Source organism: Tasmannia lanceolata, unplaced genomic scaffold, assembly GCF_043159265.1.
Source record: "Tasmannia lanceolata isolate RefF3 unplaced genomic scaffold, GAP_Taslan_0.1 ptg000007l, whole genome shotgun sequence".
Classification (NCBI taxonomy): domain Eukaryota; kingdom Viridiplantae; phylum Streptophyta; class Magnoliopsida; order Canellales; family Winteraceae; genus Tasmannia; species Tasmannia lanceolata.
Window position 1 is genome coordinate 7,900,876 of NW_027518684.1, and position 9,960 is coordinate 7,910,835.

A 9,960-nucleotide genomic window follows, 5' to 3' on the forward strand; every position below is an offset into this window, starting at 1 on the left:
TTTAAAAAATGCAATGGTGTTTTATTACTTCTGAATCTATAAAATGATCTTACACACGTTCAGCGTTTCTGAATATGTACAGCAGGTTCTGAATATGTAAAATGGTGTTTTATTACTTCTGAATATGTACAGCAGGTTCTGTATGTGTCACAGATATTCAGCGTGTATTTTGAAAAAAAAAATTCACACATTTACCAGCGGTTATAACCACTGGTATATATCTCCTATACACGCGTGAGAACATCGCCTATACCCGCGGTTATGACCGCTGGTATATATCTCAAGTTCACTAAATCACACCGATATACCAGCAGTTATACCCGCTGGTACTTATTACTGATATATACCAGCGGTTAAAACCGCTGGTATATATCTGTGGTTCCCTAACGACACTGAGCTCTACCACTGGTCCTAACCGCCGCTAATTATGACACTACAGCAGCGGTGTTAATAGCCACGGTCATAACCGCGGGTATATATCGATATATACCAGCGGTTATAACCGCTGCTAAAGTTTACAGATACACTAGCGGTTGTAATAGCTACGGTTATAACCGCGGGTATATATCGATATATACCCGCGGTTATAACCGCTGCTAAAGTTGACAAATACACTAGCGGTCGTAATAGCTACGGTTTTTACCGTTGGTAAAGGATGCACCGACGGGACATACACCAGCGGAAAGGAAACCGCGGCTAAATTGTATAACAACGGTGTTACCTAATATTAGCAGCGGTTGTGACCGCCGGTAAATATTGGTTTTGTTATAGTGAAGGTTTTCCGATTACCTATCTAAAGAGCCTAAAATTACGCTATTTGGACTTGATTTGGCTAAGTTAGAGGCAGTTTTAGGATATGGTAAGTGTCTAATACAGGATTACTATTTTAGGATTATTTTAGAGATATTTCTTCATTTTATTTACGTTGCTTTAGTTAGAAGATTGAGAATAATAGTTAGGTAAGAATTTAGGGTTGCTATTCTTAGATTTTGGCCTTTTTTATATAATGTAATAGCATGAGGAAATAAGGGAGATTTGAATAAAGTTTATTTTTGTGACATCTCTTGTGAAGAGAGCATTGGCTTGTTCACGTGGGTGAAGGAGCTTCGCTCCTTTCACGTTTTATATTGGAGTTTTTCTCCAAACTGTGGCATGGGTTTTCAAGCCCCCACGAGATTATTTTAGTCGCTTGTTGTGTTGATCTTTCATCTTGTGTTGCCGCTCTCATGCTCCCTGCGTCAAGGTAAGAGATGGCCGCCTCTCTTGAAGCCTCCCATAGTCTACTCCGCCGTCACCTATCCTCCAGCAAAGTTCCAGAGATATCATGAACATGTTAGTGATTGCTAACTCTTCATCAAAAACCATTCTTCTTATCTTATGAAGTACTAAATTCAGCACCATGATTTCCATGTAAAGACTCCTCTTCCTCCCCCCTGGACAAGAGGATAATTCCTGGGGCATAAACTCCTGACCCTCCCTCTTTAGTAACTTGGATACAGCCAAACCAAGTATCCCAAAGAAATTTTAACAGAGACTAGTAATAATTACATTTATTCGAGCCATCCCATCCAGGGAAACCTGCGATGGGAGTTAAAGGCAGGAACATCAAAAGAGGTAACATTTCCTTGACCTTTCACTTATGACCACGGAAGATTAATCGTGGGATGGGCCAATCCTACCCGATTTAGCAAAAGATCTTAGGATCTTAAGTAACCTATTCGTCCTTGATCCAGAGATCGAAGCCAGTGCATTCACCATGTGATTCATCTTTTTATTGTGATGGGACTGAGGCCACTTTGCCGCCGACTTTAAACCATTATAAACTCTAGCAGGCCTTTTGTAGCCAAACATTTTCTTGGATCTTGGGTGCAGGTCAGTTGACTATGTAGACGTGCTCAACCAGGCTACTTGTCGCTTATGAGCAGAAATTCTGGGTTTAGGAGCTACCAGACAAAGCAACGACTTTTCGGGGCAGACGAAAAGGTCTTTCTCATGAACCCCACCCTGCAGATCTGGACATTTGAAATTTGAAATCCCAGTGTTCAACGGCTCGAAAGACAGGCAACCCCCAATCACCCGAGACTGTTGTTCCTCCTACAGATAACGATCTGACCCAGGGAAGATTGAATCAGGGACCGCTTTCGAAAGCTCGATCCCCACAGTGTAGATCTGATCTGAGACTTTAAGCTTAATACAGGAGGGAAGAAAATGCCAACGGGGGGCTATAATTTTAGTAGCCAAAACAAAACTCATACAGTTCTGATGGCTACCTTCCATTTTAATTTCTACAACTCTACCATAGAGAGCCCCTAGCGCCTCCACCGTTGAAACAGCCCAGATGTGCAGTGGGATTCCATGGAAGTGAACCCAAGAGGCCTCCTCTCCGTGGATGTAATCCTGTTTCCATGGTGAGAGGCAGAGCAAATGATTGCCCAGGGATACAGATCCCATAGTAAATTCTCCCGAAGACAAAAAAAAATCTGAACACAATTATAATACTTAGTTTGACTTTAATTGACTAACTAGAAATTCCTAAAAAAAAGAATGAACTCAAAAGCCTCAAAACATGTTTTAACCCTTTGCGCGGTTATGTCTTGAATGCCTTTTTTTTTGGAATGACAATAAATATATATCATAGCAAAAAAAAAGGAAGCCGAGATGGACCACCCATATATACAAAAAGAAGCAAGAAAGAAACAGGAATGAAGAAAAAACAAAATACAGAGAAGACCCCTCCTCAGGGAGGAAGGTGGTCGAACCACATAATAGAACCACCGGAATTGCCTAGCGAATCCCATGGAATGGGTTTCCATAAAATTGCCTAGCGAATCCCTTGTATTATATACAGGCTCCTGATATTTGCACTGCTCTATTTCGATGTTGATACAAACTCTCCTTGTCTTTTAGTATTTAAACAGCTCTAAAAAAGCTATTAAAATTACCAAAAAATATCATGCATCAAGATGAAAAAATCCTAGATAGTAAATTCTCCCGAAGACAAAAAAAATCTGAACACAATTATAATACTTAGAGCTGGTTAAATACTAAAAGCCGATAGCGGACCTCGCAGTTAGGTCCTCAATCTCATAAAAATGGAAAGAAATCTCCACGGATGAGCCACCCCACCTTTCAGCCAACAAATCACATTTAACGAATCTCCCTCAACAATTGTAGATCCATCAACCTTCTATCAATATTCAAAAGGTCAAAATGTGCCGCCCTCACTTCCGCTTCTGAAGAATCAGACACACCAATAGATCCGTAGTATGCCCACACAACATCCCCCTTATCATTGTGACAATCCCCTCCCACTCCTGCTGGACCCGGATTGCCGGAACTCGCACCATCAAAGTTAACCTTATACATGTTTTGAGCAGGGGGCTCCCATCTTTGCAAAATATGATATCTCCCTTCAACACTAAAGCACACCTCCCTCCATCCTTCCCAAAGACCAAAAGCCGATACAAACCGGAAGGAGGGGAGGCATCTCACCCAAGATATAACCAAGGCGATGGTCTTCAAGTAAATCCAATGAGGATTCATGGCTTTCCCCTCAAAGACTCTAGAGTTTCTCTCCTTCCATAGAGACCACCACGTGGCTAGTAAACAAAAATTCCACAAGGTTTTTCCTTTTTCCTTCCAAGGAACCCCTCCCCAATGGTGCAATAATGACGGAATAGATTTTGGAAAAACCCAACAAATCCCAAATCTCATGAAGATGAATCGCCATATGATCCTAGTGAACGAACAATGTATAAACAAATGATCCACAGATCCCCATCTTGCAGACATGTTTGACCAGCATGAAAAAAATATTCGCTAAAAGATTTTCTGGGCCAGGTGAGGAGTTGGGAGACTTTAGAGGGTGGGAGTGAGGAGGTCATGAAAAGCTCCTAAAAATTAGGAAAATAAGTAATCAATTCTAAGGCCATGTCTGGTAGGATTTTTTTCCCAATAGATTTGAGGGGCACGATTGAGATTAGGGGGAGAAGTAGCAAAAAATGAGGAAAAATTCAGATCCAATTTTGTGTAGAGTATTTTGTTTTCTGATTTTTAGCCAACTTAGAGGCACTATTTTCCTTATTTTTAGCCACTTCTCAACCTGGAGACACTATATTTAGCCACTTCACCTGCCATACCTCTCTCGAGACACTAGTTTATCATGAAAAACAATTCATGGTAGCCAAACGTGCCCTTAATAGGTAATGTTTCACTAGTTTTTAAGAATTCTTGACGCTGCCTACTTGTGCCAACTCAATTCTCTTCCTCTCCCTCCTTTGCCACTCTCTCACAATCGGGCCAACAAATGTTCCGTGACATAATTTTTCATGGTTTGCCAAACATGGCCTAAATGAATGTGTTTTTTACAATTTGTTAACATATTTTATGATTTGTGAATTACTTAAGTCAACTAATTCAAGTGAGAATGGTGATAATGTGCTATGAGCAGAGCTCCTCATAGTCATGTAAATAACGCTGAAGGATACAGCTCATTCCTTTATTAAGTGGTATTTACTGCTTCCCTGTGGGGGAAGGACACTCTTTTAAATCTTTTGCACGTTAAGGAACCTTTCTCTCCCCTAGACAGAATCAGTGAGTTCCTTTTTCATTTGGCTGCTCATTCTTTTCCTTCAATGTCTGTAATGCATGGTCGAGAATAAGTCTCAGTGTTCTTCAACCATTCTCAGCAATAACCTGTTCTGCCGGCCGTTTCTTGAAATATTCACTTTAAAACAGTAGAAATCAACGAATAGGAATTGATTCAAGAACACTTCCCATGTTTCTTTTGATGTAAGGGTCGTAAAATGGGTGCAAGACAAATTTTATGCCCGATTCTATGTGGCAAAAATGGGCGTAAAATTTGTTATGTGCCCATTTTATCTAGACCCGATTCTCAATAATCTTGGATTAGCATGCAATAAGCTCTAATGAGTTAACACAGAACACTCAAGGAGATAGATAATAATAAAATTTGAAAAAGATATAATCTGTCCTAAGTTCCTAACTACCAAATCAAATCTGGTTTACTAAACTACAAGCTAATCAATCAAATGATGATCTCATTTTATTCTCTTACAATAACCATATCACACCAACTAACGAATGGTCGATCTTCAATGATCCATGGATTTTCTCGCGTACATTTTATTTAAGCATATAATGTAACATTAGAACGTTGGAATCAGGCAGGAGACACATTCTTTTGCCTGAGCCTGCGTTCGTTGGATAGAAGCTTTGCGAAACGAATCAAGGCGTTTCCGTTGGTTCCATCTCCAATCGGTCCTCCTGCTTCTTCGAAAAGGCCTGTCTCCAAGTTCACTCTAGACACTGGTTTCTGCAGAAGATTTTTGCCCACCTCCACCAAATTTAATAGATTCTCTTTCGTGGATATATCGACCGATGATGCATTGCCAACCAATGTGTCATCCTGGTATTCACGCAAAGATCTATTTAGTAAGTAAGCATGCATTAATTAGAAAATAAATAGCATCATTAGAGCAAAAGACAGCCTTCTATACCCAAATGATAGAAAGGGGATTTGCTAGGCAATTTCGTGGAAGCCATTTTGCACCGAGTTTTGCATGGGAGAACCCCCTCCTCAGATCAATTAAATGAATAAGAAAAAATATGCTAGAAGTGAGCCTGCGTGGCTTTTCTCTCCTGCAAAAGTCAGCTGCAAAATGTATTTTCTCTACTCTAGATTGCCGAAAAAATCCCTTCAAAAAGACTTTGAAAATAAAGCTTTGAAGCCTACATGTATAGTTGCATTATAGTATGCATATATAGAACTTTTTTGGGATTTGCTAAGCAATTTCGATGGAAAGCCATTTTGCGGCCAACTTTTTCACAAGAGATGAGCCACATTAGATTAAATTTAATGACTATGAAAAAAAATCGGCTGAAAGTCAGTGAGAGAGAGAGAGAGAGAGAGAGAGAGAGAGAGAGAGACCTGGATTCTAAGATAGTTGCACTCGGAGTGGAGAGCTTGGAAGAGAACAGAGTTATGAATGTCAACCATGTCTGCGCTTGCCTGTGAGAAAGAGTCAATCAAAGGAGTAGCCCCACTGTTATAAAGCCATCCCAAAACTCCCCATTTGGCCGCCATATTTGCACTATACTTCTCTTCCTGCTTTGCTGACCCCGTCCCCAAAGATATCACTAGCAACTTCCCATAATCCGTAGCCTTTATGTCTAAGAAATCTTGGTTTTCCATTAATATTTCTTTGGTTACTTCCGATATTGCCGTTAATGCCTACATAAACAGAAAAATATACATAAATTTCCATATTGTCTTTATTGCAATGACTTAAAATGGGCGTAAAATTGTACGTCGAAAGAAAGAAAGCCATGATAACATAGCAAACATGATTTTAAGTACAGGATTATTTGCGGCGACTCCTCCATCAATTAGATTGAAATCCTTCACATTTCCTTTGGCATCATGGGTTTGGAAGTAGTGAGCTGGAAGATATGTTGGGGCCGCCGATGTACCGATGCATACGTCGGAGAGGTACGGGTCATTAGACACTTCATTTTTTGCCTGAAATTTAAATAACAAGCTAACATTAGAGTTGAACATATGTGGCATTGAGACAAAAAAAAAAAAAAATTCAACTGTGGGATAGCCAATAGAGAGAGTCTGTTATTGGTGAGGAAATAGGCCCCATGTGGTAGGGGTGCGCATTAATCGGTTAAAACCGAATTAACCGACCGAACCGAATTCGGTCGGTCAATTCGGTTTGGTTTCAGAGTGGTTCGGTTCAGTTTCAGTTATAAAAAATCCAAATTTCGGTTTTCGGTTTTCGGTTTCGGTTACCGGAGGAAAAAAATTCTGTTTAACCTAAAACCGAAATTAATGAGTTGCTTAACTTGATATCCACTAACCCCATTTTCACTTGGGACAGCCCCTGTTTATGATACAGTACATATCATTCAATGCAAGGAGGTTGTCCCTTGTAAAAATAACGATCCTAATTTTTAGTCTTTCAAAAATCAAAACCTAATTTCGATTTTCCCTTTTATCATCGTAGTGCAAAAGAGTCAAAAGACCAAACCCAAAAGCAGCTAGGGTTTTTTCTCCTCTCTGACTCTCCTCTCTACCGCCGGACGGCCTCATCTTCGACTCCGCCGGACCGCCGTCTCCACCAGTTCATCCATATGACAACCATCGGCAAGAAAAAGAAGAAGAAGAAGAGGAAAAAGAAGAAGTGTGGATCAACATCCCTCGACTCTCCCTGTCGCCTCTCTGTCTCTCTCTCATAGGTTAGTAGTGTTCATCTATTTTTCATCTGTTTAGGGTTTCATCTATTTTCATCTATTTGTGAAGCTATTTTTTTCGTTTTATGGTTTATAGGTTTAGGGGTTTAGGGTTTAGGGGCATGCATCTCATCTATTTTGGTTTAGGTTTTCAATCTATTATGGTTTTCATCTATTAGAGGTTAAGGCTTTCATATATTTTCTTTGAAACCTCTGACAAATGTTAATAACCATGCTTTAGGGTTTTATGTTTTTTTTTTTCATCTAGTTTTTTGCTTTTAATCGGTTACTCGGTTAAAACCGAAAACCGAAATCGGTTTTCGGTTTCAGTCCTGTTCGGTTCTCACAAATTCGGTTTCGGTTTCGGTTCCAAAATCCGAGTAACCGAAATATGTTCGGTTCCACCTTCTCGGTTATTTCGGTTCGGTTTTAACCGAATAACCACCCCTACCATGTGGGACACCGAAATGACTATTGGTTCTAGTGAATGACACCCAAAAGGTGGGCAAACAAGACCTTATATATCCTAAATACCAAAATCATAGAATTTTCAGACCCTTCCTATGGGGGCATAGGAATATACACGGGAGAGAATTTGAGATACAAATATAAGGTATATTCAAAGTATTGGAATTCAAAATCAGACACTGAAATATGAAGGTTGGAATGTATATTTGTACCTTGTAGGTGGAGAAGATGACTGGCTGAAGATACTTAATATCAAAAGCTGGAACTACAATATTTGCTAAGGTTTGGTGCAACTTAGTCTCCCCTAGAATCTCTCTAACCAAAGAGTGCAAGTACTTGCCGTCATATTTAGGTCCAGAGAGTGCACCCAACAAGTTTCTAGCTGAACTCAAGAAGCTGCACCCAAGATTTTCAATCAGAATCCTTATAAAACTAGGTAGAAATAAATACATGCAAATACGTGAATTAAAGGGAGGGAGTATTGATAAACGCACCCCTTCTGAGGAAATATCTTGGGGCAGTGTTCTAAGTAGAAGTTATTAATGTCTTTAGCTGCATAGAGCGGGCGGTTGTTTTTGTCCGGGGCAGTAAGCATGGCAGTCACCAAGCCGCCAGTGCTTGTTCCGGCAATCACGTCAAAGTAGTCGGCGAGCCGAACGTCCGGTCCATCAAGTTCCTATAAAAATAACAAATCATGCCATTTAATGAAACTTTAAATCACTTGAATCTAGATGTGGGAAAATGTATTATATTACCTTTATAGATACTTAAGTTTATCTACTTAGAACCAAAGATGAAACAGAACAAATGAAAATGTATTATATTACCTTTATAGATACTTAAGTTTATCTACTTAGAACCAAAGATGAAACAGAACAAATGATCATCTTTGATCGTCGATCATCGGAAAAAAAAAAAGAATAAGAGAAATATAGATTGCTAGTTACTTGTAATTTGGATTCGAGGAAAGCAAGGATGGTTCCAGGGATTATGCCTCTCACACCACCTCCATCTATGCTAAGCACTGTCACCATCTCCCCGACAGCGGGTGGGGGATTCTCTATGGCCGGTGGGAGATTCGCTAAGCTGCCCATTCTCTCTCTCTCTCTCTCTCTCTCTCTCTCTCTCTCTCTCTCTCTCTCTCTCTCTCTCTCTCTCTCTCTCTCTCTCTCTCTCTCTCTCTCTCGACAAGCAAAACCTCTTAGAACTCTTTCTCTCTCTTACCACAAGAAAAAACTCTTACAACTCTCTCTCTCTCTCTCTCTCTCTCTCTCTCTCTCTCTCTCTCTCTCTCTCTCTCAAGATTGGTCTGTGTAAAATGGTGCATCAACCTACTCTTTATATAGAGAAGTATCTCAGCTAAAAATAAAATAGAACTTGTCATGTTGACCAATAAATCCATAATCTCATTTTTTCTTTTTTCTTTTGGTAGTACAAAGTGGGGATTTGCCCAAAAATGGGATAAGTTAAATGAATGGTCCATCGTGCTAGTTGCACTTCTTTTGATAATTTTTGGCTTAATGTTGTTGAGTCAATTTTTCTATGAACGCGTGTCAACGAGTGACATAGTCAATTTTATGTGTCAAAGGGACAAAACTTGGACACTCGAATGAGAACTCAGCCAAGGTAAACTAGAATCGACCCGGACGTGACTCGGGGCGGACGTTCCTCAACAGTATTTAAAATAGAAATATACAATAATTCACATTCAAAGAGCAAAGGCTCTATGAAAGCCACGTTTTCCAAGCGGAAGAAGAAAAGTCAGGCCAGAAAAAACAGGAGGTGAGTTTTTTAAAAGTGTAGTGTAAAACATGAATATAGATATTTCACATTTAAACTGCAAAGGCCCCATGAAAGCCACGTTTTCCAGGATAATTGCATGCATCCCACGTGTTCTACTTTTATTTAGTCCAATCCCTTGACTTTTTGGGCATCCATCTTGTGTCCTAGACAACTCTAAACAACATAGACATGGGTCATGTTTTATTAAGGGCAAGTTTTGTCCAACATAGTATTTAACCAGCTCTAAAGAAGCTATTAAAATTATCAAAAAGTTATCATGCATCAAGATGAAAAAATCCTAGATAATAAATTCTCCCGAAGACAAAAAACATCTGAACACAATTATAATACTTAGTTTGACTTTAATTGACTAACTAGAAATTCGTAAAAAAAAGAATGAAATCAAAAGCCTCAAAACATGTTTTAACCCCTTGTGCGTTTATATCTTGAATG

General features: G+C 39.6%; 1 protein-coding gene across 1 annotated transcript; it reads right to left on the reverse strand.

The window, feature by feature from the left end:
* Positions 1 to 5,045: 5,045 nt before the first annotated feature.
* Positions 5,046 to 8,868, reverse strand: LOC143880906 (patatin-like protein 2). The gene is made up of 6 exons (XM_077383888.1): positions 8,673 to 8,868; positions 8,220 to 8,401; positions 7,938 to 8,121; positions 6,380 to 6,541; positions 5,951 to 6,253; positions 5,046 to 5,428 (listed from the first exon to the last, which is right to left on the reverse strand). The coding sequence occupies exons 1-6, from the start codon at positions 8,817 to 8,819 to the stop codon at positions 5,183 to 5,185; spliced, it is 1,224 nt and encodes a 407-aa protein (XP_077240003.1). The 5' UTR covers positions 8,820 to 8,868; the 3' UTR covers positions 5,046 to 5,182.
* Between the last annotated feature and the right edge of the window lie 1,092 nt (positions 8,869 to 9,960).

What these genes read in the sequence shown, in the direction of transcription:
- LOC143880906 (XM_077383888.1), bottom strand. Translation starts at nt 8,819, where the DNA reads ATGGGCAGCTTAGCGAATCTCCCACCGGCCATAGAGAATCCCCCACCC. An exon ending in TCCTCGAATCCAAATTACAA is followed by an intron (nt 8,402 to 8,672) that starts GTAACTAGCAAT and finishes TTATTTTTATAG; the next exon opens with GAACTTGATGGACCGGACGT. An exon ending in GCAACTATCTTAGAATCCAG is followed by an intron (nt 5,429 to 5,950) that starts GTCTCTCTCTCT and finishes CGTGAATACCAG; the next exon opens with GATGACACATTGGTTGGCAA.